Here is a 24,020-nt window from a genome sequence, read left to right on the forward strand (position 1 = left end):
AACCATTCTTAACCAGATTCAGCAGTCATATTGGCATACAAGTAACCAAAGGGGTCATTATAATGTCATTATAATAAATTTACATTGCAGTTTTGGAGTCACTCTGCCCCCTGAATCATGAGGACAATCCCAGGATGAGGACAAGCCCCATCAGCAGTCATCCCACCAGCTGTCAGAAGCTGAGGACCATCCTATCCCCTTCTTCCCTATATTTTAAAAACCTTTGGGGCAACTAATTCTCCAAGTTCACCAGCACTCCTTTCTCAAGTGCATGCTTTTGCTTTAATAAATTTACTGTGCTTTGCTGAATCCTTCTGTCTTGTCCTCAAATTCTTCCTTGTGTGGTGGCAAGGACCTGGCCCCCTCTATCACGTTGAGGCCTCCTTTGGCCTCCCCAGGTGCCTTCTAGCATGACATTCACATAACTTTTATCATAGTAGTTTGTTATAATTAACCTATTTTATTATTAGTTATTATTTTTTAGTTTCTTACTGTGCCTAATGCATAGTTAAACTTTACTACAAATAAGTACATATGGAAAAAAACACAGTATTTATAGGACTCGGTACTATCGCCAGTTTTAGATATCCACTGGGAGACTTGAAACACCTTTTGTCCATAAGATGGGGACTGTTATACTGCCTACAAAAATATACTTGGTTATTAAAAAGTAAATACAAATAATACATAAAAAATAGAGTCTATATCACCTAACTTCTTCAAACTCTGCAGACAATTAAGTAAAAGGTTACATAACCAGAAGTCAATACTGTATACTTTAAACATTTTATGTACAAGTATCCTTCTTTAATTTTTTACGACAAGTAACAGTTATAACCTTCCATATCAGCTACATAATTCTCAGTGAGCTATAGAAATTAGGTAACTTTCATATGAAGTATAAAACCAAAGGCAACCTTCAACATAATTAATTGTAGCACTTCAGATCTTTCGGAAAAGAAAATCTACTAGTATTCTTAAACTATTAGCAAAATCTGATTAATCTGCTCAATGAATTCTGACAAACTAAAAACTGTGACAAACTGACAAACTAATCTGACAAACTAAAACAGATTTTCCAATTACAAATACCAACATAACATTTTCATGATTTCATTAACAACTTGCATAATCTATGAAACATCTTAATTGTTTCAAGTAATTCAGTTACTATTCCAATTAAGTAAGATAAAACAAAACTATAGGTAAAGCAAATATTTTTATTTTATTGTGATATATTTTTGTTTCTGATATTCTAAATATTCATTTTAAATGAAATAATGAAGCCATACTGTGATGACCTGAGGAGTTAGGAAGTTTCTCTGGTGCAGTCTTTTTTAAAAAAAGACTACATTCATAATCTATCTAAATTCCATTTCTTGGACTCTATCCTAAAACATACTTTATCAAAATACAGAAAATTATTCATGCATAAAATTGTTTATTGTGTTGTTATTTAAAGAAGCATAAAACTAGAAGTAAATATTCCAAAATCAGGAAATAGTCAATTAAATCAACTGTACATATTCAGTATTATGCAGCCATTAAAATTACATCTATTTCAATTTTTAGTATTATGAGACTGCTTATGATATAGTTGAATGTAAAAAAGCAAACAGAAAAGTAGATACTAGTTCAAGTCAAACATGCTGAAACTGTATGCAGGAAGGAAAGACAACAAGGAAAATGTTAACTAGTACTGAATAACAGAATTATGGGTAATTTTGTTTTTCAACAATGAGCATGTATTTTTCTTAAATCCTCACCAGAGGACATATTCACTGATTAAGAAAGAGTGGAAAGGGGGTGGAGGGAAGAGAAAGAGAAAGAGAGAGGGAGAGAAATCCTGATGTGAGGAAAAAACCAATCATCGCCTCCAGTATGCACCCCAGCTGGGGATCGAGCCTTCAGTCCAGGTGCATACCCTGCCCCTAGATGAGACCGCAGCCTCTTGTTGTATGGGACAATGCTCCAACCAACTGACACACCCAGGCAGGGCAAGCATGCATATTTTTTACACATATAACTTTTATAAATGGGGAAACGGGGGATATATCAGTGGTTTTCATAATTTATACTAATGTAGGAAAATGCCTGTTTTCATGTAATTTTTTAAAAAGGAGGCTACCCAACCCCTGTGCGTGTGTTTGGATGCTGGGAGGGTAACACCTGCATAGTGAAAGACAAGAGAATACAAGAAAACACTAGGTGATACGTCTAATACAGGTGATCTTTGGGTGACAGGATTTTTATGTCATTTTATTTTTTCTCCAATCTTCTGTATTTCTCAAATTTTCTACAATGATCAGTCTCACCTACATTTTTGTTTCATATAGAGTTAAGTGAAAGGTTTCTATTTTCTTCCTTTGTTTTCACTCTAGGTCTCAAATTCAAAGACCACCATTATTCTCTGAGGAAACAATAATTTGAAAATGACTATGAGCAATATGAAAATCTCTAGTTGAACAGAATGAAATTTTCTGAATTAGTTTAGAGTCCTCTAAATGGTACTATTTAATTCTTATATATTAGCATGTAAAGTAGCTCCCACATCCTTCATTCTTACCATTTTCACACACTAATTCAAGATGAGTTTATAGAGGTTTTTGTTTTTGTTTATTTACAATTTGAAAACTATAACTCTCACAATGATATAAACAAATTTAAAATATTTGTTTTAGTAACAATTTCATCTTTTAAATAAGTAACCACTAAATATTAAATAGATGTGAGTTCCAGTCAAGAAGGATGTGTAGGTAGAAACACTTTGCTTCCTCCCACAGCCAAAAGAAAGATAACAACCAATTTAAAAACAATAAACAACCAGAACTGCCAGAAAAATCAAACTGCATGGAACTCTGACAACCAAGGAGTTAAAGAAACATTCATCCAGACTGGTAGAAGGGGTGGAGACAGGTGGCCAGGGAAGAGGACCCCTGGCAAGGCAGCGGACCCGTGAGACCAGGCGGCAGGGCTGGTTGACCAGAAACTAAAGCCTCAAAATCTCTAGTGGTAAAACCTTGTGGGGGTTGTGAGGGTGGGAGAAACTCCCAAACTCACAGGAGAGTTCATTGGAGAGGCCCACAGGATCCTAGAACGCATACAAATCCACCCACCTGGGAACCAGCACCTGAAAAAGCACAATCCACTTATGGGAAGTGAGGGAAGTGACAGAAAGTAGGACTAGAGCAGAGCTAGCGCAGAGCATTGTTCCCTCTCTGGCCCCTCCCACCCAGCACCACAAAGCAGCAGATTGCCCTACCCTGGCGAATACCTAAGGCTCTGCCCCTTACAACACAACAGGTGCCAAGACAAAGAGATAGGACCCAAATGAAAGAACAAATCAAAACTCCATAAAAGAGCTACGCAATGAGGAGAAAGACGACAATCTGTCTGATACAGAGTTCAAAACACATGTAATCGAGATGCTTGCAGAATGAAGGAATAAATGAAGGCTACCCGAAGTGAAATAAAGGAAAATATATAGGGAGCCAAAAGGGAAGGGAAGAAAACTGGGACTCATATCAATGATTTGAATGAAAGGAAGAAATAAATATTCAACTGGGACAGAATGAAGAAAGCAGAATTCAAAAAAATGAGAAGAGGCTCAGGAACCTCTAGGACAATTTTAAACATTCCATCACCTGAATCACAGGGATGCCAGAAGGAGAAGAGGAAGAGCAAGAAATTGAAAACTTATTTGAACAAATAATGAAGGAGAATTTCCCCATTCTGGCAAAGGAAATAAACTTCCAGAAAGTTCAGGAAGCTCAGAGAGTCCCAAAGAAATTAGATCCAAGGAAGCACATACCAAGGCACATCATAATCACATTACCCAAGATTAAAGAGGAGAGAATCTTTTTTTTTAAAGATTTTACTTATTTATTTTTAGAAAGAGGGGAAAGGAAGGAGAAAGAGAGGGAATGAAACATCAATGTGTGGTTGACTCTAGCAGCCCCTACTGGGGACCTGGCCCACAACCCAGGCATGCGCCCTGACTGGGAATTGAACTGGCAACCCTTTGTTTCACAGGCCCGTGCTCAATCCACTGAGCTACACCAGCCAGGCAGAAGGAGAGAATCCTAAAAGCAGCAAAAGAAAAGGAGAGAGTTACCTGCAAAGGAGTTCCCATAAGGCTATCAGCTGATTTTTCAAAAGAAACCTTATAGGCAAGAAGAGACTGGAAAGAAGTATTTGAAGTCATGAAAGGCAAGGACCTACATCCAAGATTACTCTATCCAGCAAAGCTATCATTTAGAATGGGAGGGCAGATAAAGTGCTTCCCAGATAAGGTAAAGTTAAAGGAGTTCATCATTACCAAGCAAGTAGTATATAAAATGTTAAAGGGACTTAACTAAGAAATAGAAGAAAATCAAAAACTATGAACAATAAGGAGACAACAAACTCACAATTATCAATAACTGAATCTAACAACGAAAACAAAAAGTAAGCAAATAACTAGAACAGGAACAGAATCACAGAAATGGACATCACATGGAGGGTCATCAATGCCAGGGGGAGGGGGAGAATGGGGGGGAAGTATAGGGAATAAGAAGCATAATTAGTAGGTACAAAAAAGATGGTGGGGGGAGGCTGTTAAGAATAGGAAATAGAAAAGCCAAAGAACTTATATGTACAACCCACGGACATGAACTAAAAGGGGGTGGGACTGCTGGAAGTGAGAGGGAATGCAGCATGCACAGGGGATAAAGGGGAGGAAAAAACTGGGACAACTGTAATAGCATAATTAATAAAATATAAAAAATAAATAGATGGCCCTGGCTGGTGTAGCTCAGTGGATTGAGCATGGGCCTGCGAACCAGACGATCACGGTTCGATTCCCAGTAAGGACACATGCCTGGGTGGCAGGCCAGTTCCCAGCAGGGGACTCACGAGAGGCAACCATACATTGATATCTCTCCCCTTCTCTCCTTCCCGTCCTCTTTAAAGATAAATAAATAAAATCTTTGAGAAAATAAAATAAATAGATGTATAGATTTGCTGACATAAGAGGACATTAATGAAAGAGAAAAAACAGGTTACAAAACAGTACTGAGTATGATACTACTTTAACCCAAACTATAAACAGATATACACATATTTGCATAGGGAGATGTGTGGAGAGAGAAGCACAGTAAATTAATGGTTATCTCTGGATGATGAGAGTTTCTTTGATTTTAATTTTTTATACCTATTTCTATTTTCTAATTTTTCTATAAAATACTTATATAATTTAATTAGTAGAATTAAACTAACTTCAAAAGACATTTCAAATTTAGGGCTTTAAAAAAAACTGATTTTAGATACTTCAAGTGATTTAAGTCTTTTAAACTCACACATTCAGATAGCTAATGCTGAAGAACACAGTATATAATTGATACTAATTTGTTTCCATAACCTTTCTCATGATTTTCCTTCTGCTGCTATTATTATTACTGATGGAAGTTAGTGGAGTCTTCAGTAAGAGCAATTTTCTGTAAGCTTTTAGTCAGCTTACTTCATTTAAAGCATAATAAGGAAGAACCCTCAAATCCAAACTTTTCATGAACCAGAGGCTTAACAAAGACCAACATAAAAAATAAGTAGGTTTTTTTTTTTTACCTCTGTATCATAGGTTGGATTGTAGTCATTGTAGCCAGAATAAAGGTCATCTTCATCTGTTTCTGGGGCCAGGTGTACATTCTGCATCATTTGTACCTAAAAAAAATCATCAGTGTAAATATGCTCTTTGGATGAGGAATTTTTTAAGATTTTATTTATTTATCTTTAGAGGGGACGAGAAGGAGAGAGGGAGAGAAACATCAATATATGGTTACCTTTTGGGCATCCCCTGCTGGGAGTTGGCCTGCAGGGAACTGGCCTGCAACCCAGGCATGTGCCCTGACTGAGAATCGAACCGCGATCGTCTGGTTCGCAGGCCCGTGCTCAATCCACTAAGCTACACCAGCCAGGGCATGAATATATTTTTTAAATTTTATTTATTTATCTTTAGAGGGGAAGAGAAGGAGAGAAATATCAATGTATGGTTGCCTCTTGTGCATTCCCTGTCAGGAACTGGCCTGCAACCCAGGCATGTGCCCTGACTGGGAATCAAACCACAATCCTTCGGTTCGCAGGCCCGTGCTCAATCTACTGAGCTATACCAGCCAGGGGATAATGAATATTTCTTAATTGAATAATGTGTAGCTATTTAATAATCTTTATGGTCAAATATACTTCTACACATTTTTATGGCTTAAAACTTTTTTCACATCAAATTCTCAAAACTAGGTGTCAAAACATTCATGTGTTGCACTCATTTCACATTCATTCCAAACCTACTCTTATAAAGGACAGTGACAAGCACTAGAGAGGTATATAATTCACCGTCCAGATCATGCGCAGAAAAAGGCATGCAATAGTCAATGATAGTGCCAGGCAGAAACCATGGCACACCTACCAAAACAGCTAAATTAAAAAGACCAACAACACAAAAGGTCAACAAGGATATGGAGTAATTGGAATATCAATTGTGGGTGGGAGTGTAAAATGGTACAATTTTTTTAAAAAGTCTGGTGGTTTCATAAAGTTAACATATACAGATCTGTCCAGAAAAAAGTCCAGCCATTGTTAATATAAGAGGAAGGGTTTGCACAACATCATTGTAACCTGGCAGCCAACAAGAGTGGACTGGAATGAGCATGCATGAACAATGACAACCCTACTGTAATCATTGGGGGCAGTAGACACCATTGAGTGAGCATGTGTACTGTGTGGCTATTCCATTCAAAATGATTGAGCAAGTAGAACAACAAATCTGCATTCAATTTTGCATTAAGCTTAAACATCCTCCATTAAAACCATTCGGATGATTCAGAAGGCCACAGCTATGGGCAACTGGTGATTGGCAGCTTCATCACAACAATGCACCCACTTATGCATTGCATCACATGCAGAGTTTTTTGGCAAAACAGCAAATCACCCAAGTGATTTGGTCCCCCTGCAGCCCAGATCTGGTGCCCTGAGACCTCTGGCTTTTTCCAAAACTAAAATCACATTTGAAAGGGAAGAGATTTCAGACCGTGGTAATTGGGAGAACTGTGTGAGGTCCCAAGGTACCTACTTCAAAGGGGACTGAGGCATCACTGTCCTATGTACGATGTTTCTTGTATCTTGTATCTTGTTCAATAAATGTCTATTTTTCATATTACATCGCTGGATACTTTCTAGACAAAGCTTGTATCTCTTACAACCCAGCAATTTCATCCCAAAGTATTTGTCCAAGAGAAATGAAAATATGTCTACAAAGATATTTGTATAATGTTTGCAGGATCTTTACTGATAATAAGTCCCAAATTAAAAACAGACCAAGTGTCCATCAATACAATGAGCAAGCAAAATGTGGTATACTTATGCAGTAAAAAACTATTTAGCAGTAAAAAAATAATACATCGGGATTACACATACAGCAATATGGGCAATCTTCAGCTTCCGGGTGCCTCAGAAATGTAATGGTTTGTTCAAATACAAATTGCTAACTGCACCCCCCACCCACCCGCCCTGCGCCCGAGTTTCTGATTCAGTAAGTCCTGGGTGAAAGTCATCACCCTCCCTCGGTCCCTGAGAATGTGCATTTCTAAGCAGTTCCCAATGCTGCAGATACTGCTTGTCTGGGGACTACACTTTGAAGACTACCGTGCTGAACAAGAGCTGCCTAATTATGAGGCCCGTTTAAGTCAGTGTGGCTTACACGTATGTCGTAAAAACAGCAACGTTTAGAACCAGAGCTCCATCCTTTCTGCTGGGTTGCAGTCAGATTGAAAACAGTTTATATACAGTGAACATACAAATGTGAACTATGTGGAAAGTCAGGGCGGGAACGGTAAAACAAAGTACCCATGGATAACGGGTACTGCAGCAGAACAAAGGTAACAACTCAGGTTTGCAGGATTCTCCAAGCTATTGCAGTTTATGCACATCACAAACCTCGCGAGTTGAAATTATCTGGGGAGGATGCTCCCTCTATGGAAATCAAATGCCAGCGCAACCTTTATTCGAAATGTGAAAGGTACTTGTTTTTGATACTCTGCTGACTATGCTGGAAAGTCTCCCTCCAAGATGCCCACTGTCGTTCCTCCTAAAGCCCACTGCCAGGAAATCCATCAGATAGACGAGAAAGTGGGGTTTTAGGCCTAGAAGGCATCTTGGGAAAACAACACTTCCAGTCTTTACTGTTTTCACATTTGAGAGACTTGGGAGACTGCTGTGTCTTCGAACACCTCACGAATTCCACCTTTCCAGGCACCACTTCTCACAAACTTTACCCGACACACATTAAAGGGAGTGTTCACCTCGTCTGCTGTGAGAAGCTATAATCTGTTGCTGACCCTGGTTCCGGTGTGACTGTAACTTGGGACAGGCGGGCGCATTTACTCGATGGCACTGGGCACCCGCGGTTTGGGGCGAACAGGCGGGCCCTGGAGGACACAGCGGAGGCCAGGGAGGGTAGCGCCTCTCGGCAGCCACAGGTGGCTCGAGGCCCCAACTAGCAAACTTCCCAGTCCCTGGGTCCGGAGGGGGGCGGGGAACCCGCGCCGGCACGCCAGGCACCCCTGCCCGAGGCCCTTCTCCTACCTCGTGGTGAAGGCAGCAGGGCTACAGCAGCGGAGCCTAGGCAACCGGCGTTTTGGAGAACCTAAGGCCCTGCAGGGGCTGAGCCCAACTCCAGGCGGTAGCTACGCCGGGATCCAAGGCAACCACTCCCACAGTCCTCTGCGCCAAGGACGCGCCCCAACGAGTAGGGGGCGGGACCAAAGAGGAGAGAAGGGGCGGGGCGGAGGGGCAGAGGCCGGAGAGGAGAGAGGTGGCTTGGTGGCACGGCTCCTAGGGGGCGCTTTTAGTTTCCAGGGGCGTCCAGCTTTTCGTTTCCAGGACTGTCCAGCCTTTTGGCATCTCTGGGCCACACTGGAAAAAGAAAAGTTGTCTTGGGCCATACATTATATACATAAACACTAACGAAAACTGATGAACAAAAAAAAAGCGGCGGAGGCGGGGGTGGGGTGGGGTTAAGTAAATTTATGATTTTGTGTTGGGCTGCATTCATAGCCATACTGGGCTGCAAGTGGCCCCTGGCCGCAGGCTGAACATCCCTGCGTGGGAAGCAAAGGAAGCCAAAGTCTTACAAACCCTTTTGTAAATCAGCCAGAAAACAGATGACCGAAAAATGTCAGCCAGTACTCTAATGTGTGAGCCTTTGAATCCTGTTTTCCGTGTCATCATTGACATCCTTTGGTCACCCTCTAAAATCACTCTCCGGAGACATTTGCCTGGGAGGCTTCAGCTCCTCTTTCCTCTCCTCCTGTCCGTATTATCTCTTCCAACAGCAACCTGTGCACAGCTTCATCGGAGCTCCTCACTACTCTTGTCTGGTGAGTGCCTTAGAAGGCAGGACTGACAATTTGTGTCTGAAGCACGTAGAATTGGCTCAGAGTAAAGCTTAAGAAATGCAAAATTAATGAAAAATTAAATTCATAATTGTTTAATAAAGTTTGTTTAAATTTTAAAGATAAATGGAGGGAGGGCAGGGGGAGTCTAAAACACCAGTAATTAATGAGTTTAACATTAAGTACATGTTGGGCGACAACTCTGAATCTCTTTTGCTTTTGTTCTAGTCTATTGTGATGGTTAATTTAATGTCAACTGGACTAATTCATGGTACCTAGCTTTTTTTCAAACACCAGTCTGGATGATGTTGTAAAAATATTTCTTTATGTGGTTAGCAGTTATAACAGTAGACTGTGAGTAAAGCAGATTATCCTCCATACTGTGGGTAGGCCTCATCCAATCAGTTGAAGGACTTCAGAGAAAAGATTGATGTTCTCCAAGAAGAAGGGAATGCTGCCTCCAGACTTGAATGGCACCATTAACTTTTCCCGGCTCTCCAGTCCGCCCTGTTGATTTTTCAATTTTGGACTTGGTAGCCCTCAAAACTCACTCTTTCTCTCTCTGGATAAACACACACACACACACACACATATATATATATACATACTTACACATACATAGTAAGTATATATACATACATCCTTTTGGTTCTGTATGGAGGACACTGGTTAATACAGCTATTTTTCAAGGATGTTTGTTTAGGGACAAGCTTTGGAAGATTGAGGTAGTTGTCTCCTTTCAAAGAAGAAGGCGGGTTTCTAGCTGTCCAGTATGTTAAAGATTGTCTCCCTCTGGGGCCAAGGCTGGGCACTTTGGCTTGCTATACATCATAAAAGACTGAGATTTTTTAAGCTTATGGTTCCACAGCTGTGAAACAAACCCCTTGCATGTGCAGCAGGCTAATGGGACCTGGGCAGCAAGGGTAACTGAAGGGAATATGATGTTCCTGCTGCTGGCTGTGCTGTGCTGTAAATGATCAAGTCCATTGTCTTTGACCCAGTACTTTCTACCATTGTTCATGAAACTGTTAGCTTGGAAATCTGGTAAAATCATACAAAGTTCTTCATAGTATCTATCTACAGTGCCTAGCTCAATGCAGATTTCTACTACATATTTATTGAATTAATTAGTAAACACTGTAGTGTCCTTCACATCACTGCACTTCAATACACAGAGACAATTTTCATTATCTCTTTAGGTCTCCAGGCTATACATTTCTAGCTCCCTCCCTCAAAAAATTTTTCTTATTGAAAACAAATTCAAGTTCCTTTAAGCTTGGTTGCTGTTTTTTTTAATTTATTGATTGATTTTGGAGAGAGAGAAACATCAGTCTGTTGTTCCACCCATCTATTCATTGATTGATTGATTATTGTATATGTCCTGACTGGGGATCAAACCCACAACCTTGGGGTATGGGGATGATGCTTATACCCCAAGGTATGTTCCTTCCAGGAAGGGATCAATCATCTTCATTTTAAATATTGGAAGGTAGCTGCTGTTCATTGACCACACCCTATATCATCAGAAAAAAAATGTTAGGACCACATTGCTGGTATTACTAATGTATAAGCTCCACAGGCAGCAGTGATTTTTGTCATTTTCACTCTAGGCTCTGCCCCCAGTGCCTAGAGAAGTGCCTGAAACTAGGTGACTCTCAGTAATTATTTATTGAGCAAATGGTCAGGGGCTGTAATTGATCACATATAGAGGTGGTAGTGAGTGGGAAGCAAGGAAGAAGCAGTTTGGCAAAAGCTGGTACAATTTATTAACATGGGGAACACAGAGGAGAAGCAGGTGTGGGAAAGGAAATACACTTACTTTTAAACATGTTGGGTTTCAGACACCCATAAAAGTAGGCAAATGAAGGTGCTGAGTAGGCAATTGCATAGAAAGATGTAAAGCTGAGAAGTGACACCATCTGCAGACAGACATTTGGAATTTATTGACTCCTAAAATTGATTATCTAGAAATTTGGGGGTTAATGAGCTTGCTGCAGGGGAGCAGGATGTAGAAACATGCACAAAAAAGGAGCCCCGCGTTGAGCCTTTGGAAGCCAGGGGACTTTGGGAAGGGTGGGACCAGGGCATGGCTACTGACTGGAGTGACTTGTGTTCTGGGTGGTGACTGAGGAAAACAGGGATGTGAGATGGCATGGATGTAGATGTGACAGCCTGTGGGAGAATTTGGGCTCATAGTTCTAACAGGATTCTGCTATAGCCTGAAAGAAGGGCTCAGTGGCTCTGGCAAGAGATGCAGCATTCCCTCTGTTCATGGCTGGCTATGGAGGGCAGCTGCAGAGCATCTGCAGGGGCTGGTAACCAGGAGCAAGTGAGCACCCATCCTGCGGAGGGTGGGCATGTTCAGCCTGCTTTGATACATCATGGGGCAGGGTCAGTGCTCTTGAAGGTCTTGATTATCTTTTGTTCACCAGTAATTCAACCAAGACTGCCACTTCCCTCAGTCCCCCTAGCACCTGGAGGGTCTGGGCAACCATCATTCCTTGGCTATCTGGTTACCATAACATCCTGACTTTCCCTACCACTTCCTCTCTCTCTATTCCTCCGTCTTCCATCTTGCTCTCATTCCATCTGTTCTCCATGCTGTAGCCAAATTGATTATCCTTAAGTGAAAATCTGGTCACATTATTCTCTGCTTAGAACCTTGTGGTGCTCTCTCCCCCTACTCTGCCCCAACCTCTGGACAAATTAAATTTTGAAACTCCATAATGTGGCTTATAAGTCCCTTTATAGTCTCAGTACTCAGCATTCTTTGTTGCTGCCCCCCACCCCCAAATTCTTGCCAACTTAAGTCAAAAAGGATATTTTTTGAAAGCTATCAGGTAACTGAGAATTGTCAGAAAGACTAAAGGAAGGGAACGAAGCAACAGAAGGTCAGGGAGGTAAGGCACAGCCAAAATTGTGCTACAGGGACAATCTGCCTACCTTAACAAAGACTGACCTTCCCTGTGTGTTCAAGACTCAAGGAGTTACCATCCTGTGGTATTTTCACTTGCACAGTCAGGAAAATCCTGAGCTAGTCAGGACAAGTTGGTCACCTTACTTAGTCTGCTGCTATAGGCATCTGCCATCTTGATACCTTGATACCTGCCAACCTCTTGACACCTGCCATGTCGCCATTGGACACTTGGCACACAGCTGCACTCTGTTGCCTCTGGCACTTTCTGTTTTACCTGTAGGTTCTGGGCTCCATCATAGGCATCCTGACCTTCATGCCTCTTCCTCCTGAGTCAGAGTCCCAGAGGTGAGCATGAGCCAGTCAAATGCCATGTTCTAGCTTTCAGGGAGCTCAAAGAGAGGGTGTCTGCTCCCCTAAACTTCCTCCCACCTTTTGAGAGCTCCTCCTAAAGTGCAAAGGCTGTTCCGCTGTTGGGCAGCCAAAAATGACAAGTGTCTGCGACCCTTCCCTTCCTTTGCCATGCTCACCTGCTCATTATGCCCCAGCCACGTTCCTTTCAAGTTTCTGAAAGGCACCCTGACCTTGCTCACCCTCGACCTTCATTCATGCTGGTCTTTCTTCCTGAAATGGTCTTTTCTCTCATTCTGTTAGTCTGGCCACCCCTTTTTGAAGAAGGCTTTCCCTAGTTCCCTAATTCCTGGTGCATTAGTTTAGGATTACCATAATAAAATACTACAGACTCCTGCCAAGATGGAGGCATAGGTGGAAACACTGTGCCTTCTCCCACAACCAAGTTTGAATATAACTAAGGTTTGGATAAACAAAGACACAGCCAAAGAACAGAAAATTGAATTATACGGAAGTCCGACAAAAACAAACCGATCAACCGGGACGGTAAGAGGGGCGGAGCCAGCAGTGGAGCAGGGTCGGGCAGAAAAGATCCCCAGACCTAGCCTCGCAAGTAGCCCGGACCCAGTCAGGGTGTGGGGCAGACTGACCGCAGTCGCACATTTGCGAACAGTGAGACGGACCACGCAGGACCCAGGGGGCGAACCCAGTGGAGGGCTAATGGCGGTGGCGCATTCACGTGCAGTGGGACGAAATGGGCGGGCCCAGGTGACAGTGGCAGCTGCAGCACCAGTGGGGGCCACGGCAACAGGGGTAGGCAGGACGCCATAGTTCCTCTTTGACCCTGGCCCCACATACAGCATCACAACCCAGCGACTTAGTTGCCCTGCTCTGGTGAACACCTAGGGCTCCAATCCTGCTATGGAACAGGCACGAACAGCCCAAAAGATGGAGCAAGAAGAACTCAAAGCCCCAGAGCCAATAACTCTCAGCGACCAAGAAATTGCCAGCCTCTCAGAAGCACAATTCAAGACACTGTTTATCAGGATGCTCACAGAACTGGTTGCTTATAGTCACAAATTAGAGGAACATATGAAGGCTAAACTAATTGAAATGAAGGGAGATGTCCAGGAAACAAATAGTGATGGAAAGGAAACTGGGACTCAAATCAATGGAATGGACCAGAAGGAAGAATGAAACATCGACCAGAAAGGAATGAAGAAATGAGAATTCAAAAAAATGAGGAGAGGCTTAGGAACCTCCAGGACATCTTTAAATGTTCCAACATCCAGATTATATGGGTACCAGAAGGGGGAAAGAAACAGCCACGAGTGGAACACTTATTTGAACAAATAATAAAGGAGAACTTCCCCAGTCTGGCAAAGGAAATAGACTTCCAGGAAATCCAGGAAGCTCAGAGAGTCCCAAAGAAGTTGGACCCAAGAAGGAACACACCAAGGCACATCATAATTACATTAGCCAAGACTAAAATGAAGGAGAGAATCCTAGAAGCAGCAAGAGATAAGGGGACAGTCACCTACAAAGGAGTACCCATCAGACTGTCAGCGGATTTCTCAAAAGAGACCTTACAGGCAAGAAGGGGCTGGAAAGAAGTATTCCAAGTCATGAAATCCAAAGACCTACAGCCAAGATTGCTTTATCCAGCAAAACTTTCATTTAGAATGGAAGGACAGATAAAGTGCTTCTCAGATAAGGTCAAGTTCAAGGAGTTCATCATCACCAAGCCCTTATTATATGAAATGCTAAAGGGACTTATCTAAGAAAAAGAAGATGAAAAATATGAACAGTGAAAGGACAGCAAACTCACAGTTATTAACAACCACACCTAAAACAAAAGCAAACCAAGAGGACAGCTAGATCAGGAGTGGAACCATAGAAATGAAGAACACATGGAGGGTTAGCAATAGGGGAGTGGGAGGAGGAGAAGGGGGGAGAAGGTACAGAAAATAGCATAGACAGTAGGTAGAAAATAGATATGGGGGAGGGCAAGAATAGTGGGGGAAATATAGAATCTAAAGAACTTGAGACACGTGGTTACAAACTAAGGGGGGGAGAATGGTGGGGGAGGGAGTGTGTGGGTGGAGGAGAATGAAGAGGGGGGAATAGAACAACTGTAATGGTATAATCAATAAAATATATATTTAAAAAAGAAAATACTACAGACTAAGTGGCTTCAACAACAGAAAATTATTTTGTCACAGTTCTAAAGGTTGGAAGTCTGAGATCAAGGTGTTGGCAGGGTTGGTTTCCTCTCAGGTCTCTCTTTTTGATTTGTAGATGGCCCCTTGCTTGCTGTCTCTTCACATATTAGTCCCTCTGTACATGGACACTGTGGTGTCTCTCTGTGTGTCCTAATCTTCTCTTTTTATAGGGTCACACATTAGATTGGATTAAGGGTCTCTAAGGGTCTCTCTTTAACTTAATCTCCTCTTTAAAGGCGCAGTCTCCAGATAGTCACATTCTGAGGTCCTGGGGGTTAGGGCTTCAATACATGAATTTTGGGGGATATGATTCAGTTCATAACACCTGGTTTGTAATAGGTCCTGAGAATTCCCATAGCAGGTTATACAACTATCAGAGCATGTAATGAAGTTGTATAGTTACTATGTATCCGTACAAGTTTACCCAGGTAGTCTACATGGATTCCCACCCCAGCATAGCAAAACTTGGTTTATATAATAAGCAATTTATTAGGCACTATGAAAACCTGTCACCTATTCTGCCCAGAAAAATACCATGAAATGCTATGATTGCCCATTAAATATTTAAAATTATCAATATTGAGAATTATTAAGACCTTTTTATACCTTAAAAGTTAGAAACAAGTGAGATGAAAAATGCAGAGAGAAAAAATGTTTTATTGTCTTTGAAATAACCGAGACCGGCTCTTTCCTGGGGCCAGTGACATGCCCAGGGAAATTTACAATCCTTTTCACACTTATTAGGAGGGTAGTCGTCACTCAGTGTTATAAAAAGGGGATCACTGAAGTTTCAGACCCTCTTTTTCTGTTACTGTTAGTGTGACATGGCACAACCCATGCTCCTGCCTGAGTGTTTTATTAAGGACTTTCTTCGTTTTGAAATGTGCAATAAAAAGAATGATTAGACTCAATTTTGCATATTCAACATTAAATATAGTGGACTCTGTCCCTTCAGAGCTGATTGAATGACATTCAGATTCCTGAATGTGAAAAACACTCTTTTTCCAAACGGGCTCAAATCGAGTCCAGAGAAAACATCTTCATGGCCTCTGGGGAGAATCCTTGGACTGTAAATTGTGGATGGACAGTATACTCACGGTTTAGCTCAATTCTCACACTTTGTGGTCAGGCCAGTTAGATTCCTTATTTGCAAGTTACAAATTAACTTGAGACTGCCAATAATTACAATCTGTGCTAAAATAAACGGACATTGGACTGTAAATTACCCTAATGAAAGCGTCCTACCTCTATCCACACCACGAAAAACACAGTCATTAATAAGTTGAAATGAGTATGTAATATGCCAAGAGGCATGAGGTATTTCAGGTTGTGCCCACATTATTGCATGTCTCTTTGTTTATTTCATGTGGTAGCATATGAAAGAAATAAAGCACAGTATAAGGAATTCTAATATATAACTAGGAAATACTGACTAAAGTCCAATCATTAATTTTATAGCTTATTGTTTGCCAAAGAGGTCAAGATACATAATGACTAAGCATTATCATGACTTTTGAAGAATGAAAAAGGCAAGCTCTTGGCCTTAACATAACTCAATTGGATGGTACGCTTAAAAATAAAATTAATGATACTGGCTACAAAATCACCCAAGTGTGGTAGTCACACAGTCAGTACAAAACATTCAGTTGCTTTTCCCTTTGCTTTCTCTTTTGAATCTTTTATCTTTTTGTCCTGGTTCATTCTTGACACTTAAATCTAATTCTAAAATGCCATAATCAGTCCTTGCCTGGTGGCCCAGTTGGCTGGAGCATTGTCCCATGCAGCAAAAGCTAGCAGGTTCAATCTCTACTTGTGGTGTGTGCTGGAGGTGACTGATAGATGTTTCTCTCTCTCTCTCTCTCTCTCTCACACACACACACACACACACACACACACACACACACACAGAGGTGCTTCTCTCTCTCTTTTCCCTCCCATTTGCTCTAAAAATCAATAAGCATATGCTCAGGTAAAGATTTTTTAAAAAATTTTAAATGCCACAACCATCTCCTAACTTTATTGATACCAAAGATTCTTAACATATACAACAAATAAGAGCCTGATAATCCAGTTGATTTGTGTAAGTGTCTAGAATTACCCACATGTTTATCATAACTCTTCAATTTTCTTTTGAATTTTCCATCCCAAATGATAGTTGTTCAGTAAAAAATATGCCTTAGTAAGCTGAGGGTTTCAGAGGGATTCTTGAGAATTGTGTTGTTTACCACTTTCTAGGTATAAGCAAAATTTCAGTTTCTATTCTCACCAGTTTTGCCATGAATTTGCAGGCGTTTATACAGTCTGCATCCAAAGCTGTCTACATGTGGTCCTCACCTGTCATTCTAACCATATTATCTTCTGTTAGGGAGAAATAAGACCCTGGGAACAAATATTAGGTACTGAGCAAATACTAGGCACTCAAGCAAGGATCCTGATCCAGGTCTGGGATAAGATGCTGGGAACTTGGTCTGTGTCAGAAAAATAGAATCTCAAAGTTCTGGAGCTCGCAGGGAATATCCAGAGGACTAATATACATCTTAGTTGAGGTTCCAAAGTAAGATTCCCCTTTCCACGCATCTCTCACTTTAAAAACCAGCAGAGTGCTCCAGATTTGAAGTAATAAACTTGTATTCGGTGTGGAAGGGGATGGTTGATTAAAACTGGGGAGTGGGGAAGAGGGAACAAAGAAAAGTGGAAAACACTAATAATTGTTCGAATACCTTTTACAGCTGGAAACTGGTAAAAAAAAAAAAAAAAGGCGGCTGATGGTACATTGTAAACGCTGCCCTGGTGCTTGGAGCAAACCAGGGACCATGAGAAAGGGTTTCTTAGAGAATCGGCACTCTTTGGCCCTTTCATGACCCTCACACACAGCACTGCTGTTCCAGCCACACCTTTCATGCTGCTCCAAAGCTGACTCTGAAATGGCCATTTGTGCGATGTATGTGCAAAGTAAACATCCATCGCTTTGGCTTTTCTTTTCCTGATTTCAGAAGAGCTTGCTTGTAAAAAGCCTCATTCACTAGAACATGTCAGTTTTTTTCTACTTGCCTAAAATGTAATTAAATAAGCTTCATAATAACAGATGTGAATTTAGCATTTGAACTTGAAAGTAGGATTGGTGAAGACTGGAATGTGGTTTGGAAAAAACCCAGTAACTTTTCTTCAATCCAAAATAAACACCTGCTCATGCATCATCCACAGTCACAAAAAACTCAGAACTCTCAAATACCCAAAACTCTGAGAGTATTGTACAAAGCTATATAACACAGAGAAGTTAAGTGCATTATACTGTCAGCATTAAATATTTTTATTCATCTGTGTCAGCTACACATAGTGTCTAACTGTAACATATTGATTAATTAATTAATTCATTCATTCATAGAATGTCAAAAATGGATAAGCCAGAAATATGGCTTTCCTGGCAGAAGGAAGAACACGCATACGCTGCACTGTCTAAATTGGTAACCATTAGGTACAGGTAATTATTTGAAATGAAATTTAAGTTAATTCAAATAAAAAATTCAATTCCTCAGTCTCATTAGACACCTTCCAAGTGCTTGATAGCCACACATGACCCATATCTACCGTGGTGGAGAGGACACATAAAGAACATTTCCATTACCACGGAAAGTTCTACTGGACAGGGTTGGGAGGGTGGAGAGAATATTAAAATAATCTGACAGCCCTGTTTAAAAACAACTTTGAATAGACTACATTTGTTTGTAAGCCCCAAAGCATGGTCATTAGTGACCTCATAGTATTTTTAAAAGGTATGTGAGGTAAACTTTTCTGATTATCTATGATAATACAATACACAATATTGGGGGTTGAATCAATGTTATATTAATGTGCTTCAAAATTTTGCTTATGAAGAACCTGAAGTCACTTCACTGAAATATTGGTAATCTTCCCTTTCATTTGGTTTCTGATTGGGAAAAGTGAGAGTGGTTTGGGAAGATAAAAGCCTTTGTCTTTTTTGTCATGGTTTGTATATAGAAATGTTTAATTGTGCCAAAAGACAAAAAGATTCTTCCTTTTTTTTCATCACACGTGTGTCTCTACCCAGTAATGACTTTGAAAGTGCCATCTGAGTACTTTCTCAAAAACTGCAGTAAGGAAAATCAAGGGTCATTTCATTGTCTTGTTTGCGAAGTAAAACTACATGCTTGTTTATTTAGCCTCTCACCTTCTCTCTTGGTTTTTTCCTTTTTGCTCAATCCTCCACCCACTAACTTCCCTCCCACTAGCTGTCATCCTGCTCTCTAACTTTGACTCTGTCTCTATTTTGCTTGTTAGTTCAGTTTGTTCACTAGATTTCACATATAAGTAAAATCATATGCTATTTGTCATTCCCTGACTGTCTTATTTCATTTAGCATAATGTTCTCTAGGTCCATCCATACTGTCAAAAAGGGTAAATTTTTCTTCTTTTTATGACTGAGTAGTATTCCATTGTGTAAATGTACCATAGCTGTTTTATCCACTTGTCTACTGAGGGACACTTGGGCTGCTTCCATATATTGGCGATTGTAATGATGCTGCAATGAACAAGGGGTGCTTATGTTCTTCCAAATTAGTGTTTTGGATTCCATTGGATATATTGCCAGTGGTGGGATCACTGGGTCAAAAGATAGATCCAGTTTTAATTTTTTGAGGTATGTCCATACTGCTTTCCACGGTGGCTGCACCAATCTGCATTCCCACAAACAGTGCAAAAGGGTTCCCCTTTCTCCACATCCTCTCCAGCACTTGTTGTTTATTGATTTACTGATTATAGCCATTTTGACAGGTGTGAGATATCTCGTTGTGGTTTTACTTTGCATTTCTTTGATGTTTAGTGACATTGAGCATCTTTTCGTATGTCTATTGACCATATGTATGACTCTTTGGAAAAGTGTCTATTAGGGTTCCTTGATCATTTTTAAATTGGGTTGGTTATTTTTTTGATGTTGAGTTGTATAAGTTCTTTATAAACTTTAGATGTTAACTCCTTATCAGAGGTATCGGTGAATATGTTCTCCCAATATGCAGGTTGTCTTTATTTTGTTGATATTTTCCATGGCTGTGCAAATACTTTTTAGTTTAAGGTAGTCCCATTTGTTTATTTTTTTCCTTTGTTTCTCTTGCCTGGGAAGATATATCTGAAAAAAATTTCTATGAGCAACATCTGAGATTTTGCTGCCTATGTTTTCTTGTGTTATTTTTGTGGGTTCAGGTCTAACATTTAAGTCTTTAATCCATTTTGAATTTATTCTTGTGTGTGGTGTAAGAAGGTGATCTAGTTTCATTTTCTGCATGTATCAACACAATTAATTGAATAAACTGTCTTTAGCCCATTGTATGTGTTTGCTTCCTCTGTTGAATATTAACTGACTATAAAGGTATGGGGTTTGTATCAGGGCTCTCAATTCTGTTTCATTGATCTTTGTGCCTGTTTTTATGCCAGTACCATGCCGTTTTGATTACTATGGCCTTATAATATAGTTTGATTTTAAATAGTATCGTTTTTCCAACTTGGTTCTTCTTTATCAGGATCACTGTTGCTATTGGAGCCTTTGGTGATAGCATAAAAAATTTTAAATATTAGTTTTACTTCTGAGAAATACACCATTTGAATCTTGATAAGAATTGCCTTGAATCCATAGATTGTTTTGGGTAGTATGAACATTTTAATGATGTTAATTCCTTTTTTAAAATATATTTTATTGATTATACCATTACAGTTGTTCTATTCCCCCCCTTCATTCCCCTCCACCCACACACTCCCTCCCCCACCATTCTCCCCCCCTTAGTTTGTAACCACGTGTCTCAAGTTCTTTAGATTCTATATTTTCCCCACTATTCTTGCCCTCCCCCATATCTATTTTCTACCTACTGTCTATGCTATTTTCTGTACCTTCTCCCCCCTTCTCCTCCTCCCACTCCCCTGTTGCTAAACCTCCATGTGTTCTTCATTTCTATGGTTCCACTCCTGATCTAGCTGTCCTCTTGGTTTGCTTTTGTTTTAGGTGTAGTTGTTAATAACTGTGAGTTTGCTGTCCTTTCACTGTTCATATTTTTCATCTTCTTTTTCTTATATAAGTCCCTTTAGCATTTCATATAATAAGGGCTTGGTGATGATGAACTCCTTGAACTTGACCTTATCTGAGAAGCACTTTATCTGTCCTTCCATTCTAAATGAAAGTTTTGCTGGATAAAGCAATCTTGGCTGTAGGTCTTTGGATTTCATGACTTGGAATACTTCTTTCCAGCCCCTTCTTGCCTGTAAGGTCTCTTTTGAGAAATCCGCTGACAGTCTGATGGGTACTCCTTTGTAGGTGACTGTCCCCTTATCTCTTGCTGCTTCTAGGATTCTCTCCTTCATTTTCATCTTGGCTAATGTAATTATGATGTGCCTTGGTGTGTTCCTTCTTGGGTCCAACTTCTTTGGCACTCTCTGAGCTTCCTGGATTTCCTGGAAGTCTATTTCCTTTGCCAGACTGGGGAAGTTCTCCTTTATTATTTGTTCAAATAAGTGTTCCACTTGTGGCTGTTTCTTTCCCCCTTCTGGTACCCATATAATCTGGATGTTGGAACATTTAAAGATGTCCTGGAGGTTTCTAAGCCTCTCCTCATTTTTTTGAATTCTCATTTCTTCATTCCTTTCTGGTTGGATGTTTCATTGTTCCTTCTGGTCCATTCCATTGATTTGAGTCCCAGTTTCCTTTCCATCACTATTTGTTTCCTGGACATCTCCCTTCATTTCAATTAGTTTAGCCTCCATATGTTCCTCTAATTTGTGACTATAATCAACCAGTTCTGTGAGCATCCTGATAAACAGTGTCTTGAATTGTGCTTCTGAGAGGCTGGCAATTTCTTGGTCGCTAAGAGTTATTGGCTCTGGGGCTTTGAGTTCTTCTTGCTCCATCTTTTGGGCTGTTCGTGCCTGTTCCATAGCAGGATTGGAGCCCTAGGTGTTCACCAGAGCAGGGCAACTAAGTCGCTGGGTTGTGATGCTGTATGTGGGGCGGGGGTCAAAGAGGAACTATGGCGTCCCGCCTGCACCTGCCACCGTGGCCCCCACTGGTGCTGCAGCTGCCACTGTCACCTGGGCCCGCCCATTTAGTCCCACTGCACGTGAGTGCGCCACCGCCGTTAGCCCTCCACTGGGTTCGCCCCCTGGGTCCTGCGTGGTCCGTCTCACTGTTCGCAAATGTGCGACTGCGGTCAGTCTGCCCCACACCCTGACTGGGTCCGGGCTACTTGCGAGCCTAGGTCTGGGGATCTTTTCTGCCCGACCCTGCTCCACTGCTGGCTCCGCCCCTCTTACCGTCCCGGTTGAACGGTTTGTTTTTGTCAGACTTCCGTATAATTCAATTTTCTGTTCTTTGGCTGTGTCTTTGTTCTCCAAACCTTTTTGTAGTCAGACTTGGTTGTGGGAGAAGGCACAGTGTTTCCACCTATGCCTCCATCTTGGCGCTAATGATGTTAATTCTTCCTATTCATGAGCACAGTGTGTGCTTCCACTTATTTGTGTCTTTTCAATTTATTTCTTCAGTGTCTTATAATTTTTTGAGTACAGGTCTTTTATATCTTTGGTTAGCTTTATTCCTAGGCATTTTATTCTTTTTGAAGCAATTGTGAATGGGATTGTTTTCTTAACTTCCCCTTCTGTTAGTTCACTATTGGCATATAAAAATGCAACTGATTTCTGGATATTAATTTTGTATCCTGCTACTTTGCTGAATTCATTTATCAGTTCTAGTAGTTTCTTGGTGGAATTTTGGGGGTTCCCTATGTACAGTATCATGTCACCTGCAAAAAAAGACAGTTTGACTTCTTCTTTTCTAATTTGGATACCTTTTATTTCTTCTTCTTGTCTGATTGCTGTGGCTAGGATATCTAGTACTATGTTGAATAAGAGAAGTGAAAGCAGACATCCCTGTCTTGTTCCCAATCTAAGAGGAATGTTTATAGGTTTTGCCCAATGACTATGATGCTGGCAGTGGGTTTATCATATATGGCCTTTATTATGTTTAGGTATATTCCCTGTAACTTCCACTTTGTTGAGAGCTTTTATCATTAATGGTGCTCAATTTTATCAATAGCTATTTCTGCATCCATTGATAAAATCATGTAGTTTTATTCTTCAATTTGTTTATGTCATGAATCACATTTATTGACTTGGAAATGTTGTAACATCATTGCATTTGCATAGTAAATCACACTTAATCATGGTGTGTGATCTTTTTGAAGCATTGCTATAGTTGAATTGCTAATATTTTTTAAGGACTTTAGCATCTACATTCATCAGTGATATTTGCCTATAAATTTTTTCTTTGTAGTGTCTTTATCTGGTTTTGGAATTAGGATAATGCTGGCATCTTAAAATGAGCTTGGGAACCTTCTCTCCTCTTGAATTTTATGAAATAGTTTGAGAAGGACGGGTGTTAGTTCTTCTCAAAATGTTTGGTAACATTCACCTGTGAAGCCATCTGGTCCAGGACTTTTTTTGGTGGGAGTTTTTTTTTTTTATTACTGGTTCAATTTCATTAGGTATAATCTGTCTATTCAGAGTCTCTGTTTCTTTCTGATCTAGTTTTGGAAGATTATATGTTTCTAGAAATTTATCTATTTCATCCAGGTTGTCCAGTTTGTTAGCATATAATTGTTCATAATACTATCTTACTATCCTTTGTATTTTTTGGTGTCAGTTATTATTTCCCCTCTTCCATTTCTGATTTTATTTATTTTGGCCCTTTCTCTTATTTTCTTGATGAACCTGGTTTAAGGTTTGTCAATTTTATCTTTTCAAAGAATCATCTCTTAGACTCATTGACCTCTTGTATTTCTTGTATTATTTTTTGACTTTATTTCATTGATTTCTTCTCTGATCTTTATTATTTCCTTCCTTCTACTCACCTTGGGTTTGTTTGTTGTTCTTTTTCAGTTGTTTTAAAGTATAAAATTAGATTTTTCATTTGAGTTTTTTCCTTTTTTTTTGATATGGGCCTGTAGCGCTATGAATTTCCCTTTTAGGGTTACTTTTCCAGTGTCCCACAGATTTTGATTGTTGTGTTCTCATTTTCATTTGTTTCAAGGTATCTTTTGATTTTTTCCTTGATCTAAT

The 24,020-nt window shown here is 40.3% G+C and overlaps 1 protein-coding gene across 8 annotated transcripts in view; it reads right to left on the minus strand.

The window, feature by feature from the left end:
- The window catches only part of IFT88 (intraflagellar transport 88), a 224,533-nt gene that overhangs the window by 187,927 nt on the left and 12,586 nt on the right, over nucleotides 1–24,020 (minus strand). For 2 of the 8 annotated variants that reach the window (XM_037037264.1, XM_037037257.1), the window contains exons 1-2: nucleotides 8,619–8,758; nucleotides 5,602–5,698 (exon numbers count right to left, since the gene is read on the minus strand). In XM_037037264.1, coding sequence (XP_036893159.1) covers nucleotides 5,602–5,691 — 90 coding nt within the window. In that variant the 5' untranslated portion in view covers nucleotides 5,692–5,698; nucleotides 8,619–8,758. The other 6 variants (XM_037037259.1, XM_037037260.1, XM_037037262.1 and 3 more) reach the window with 5 other exon arrangements.

Source organism: Sturnira hondurensis, unplaced genomic scaffold, assembly GCF_014824575.4.
Source record: "Sturnira hondurensis isolate 20B ecotype Veracruz unplaced genomic scaffold, ASM1482457v3 Scaffold0022910, whole genome shotgun sequence".
NCBI lineage: Eukaryota > Metazoa > Chordata > Mammalia > Chiroptera > Phyllostomidae > Sturnira > Sturnira hondurensis.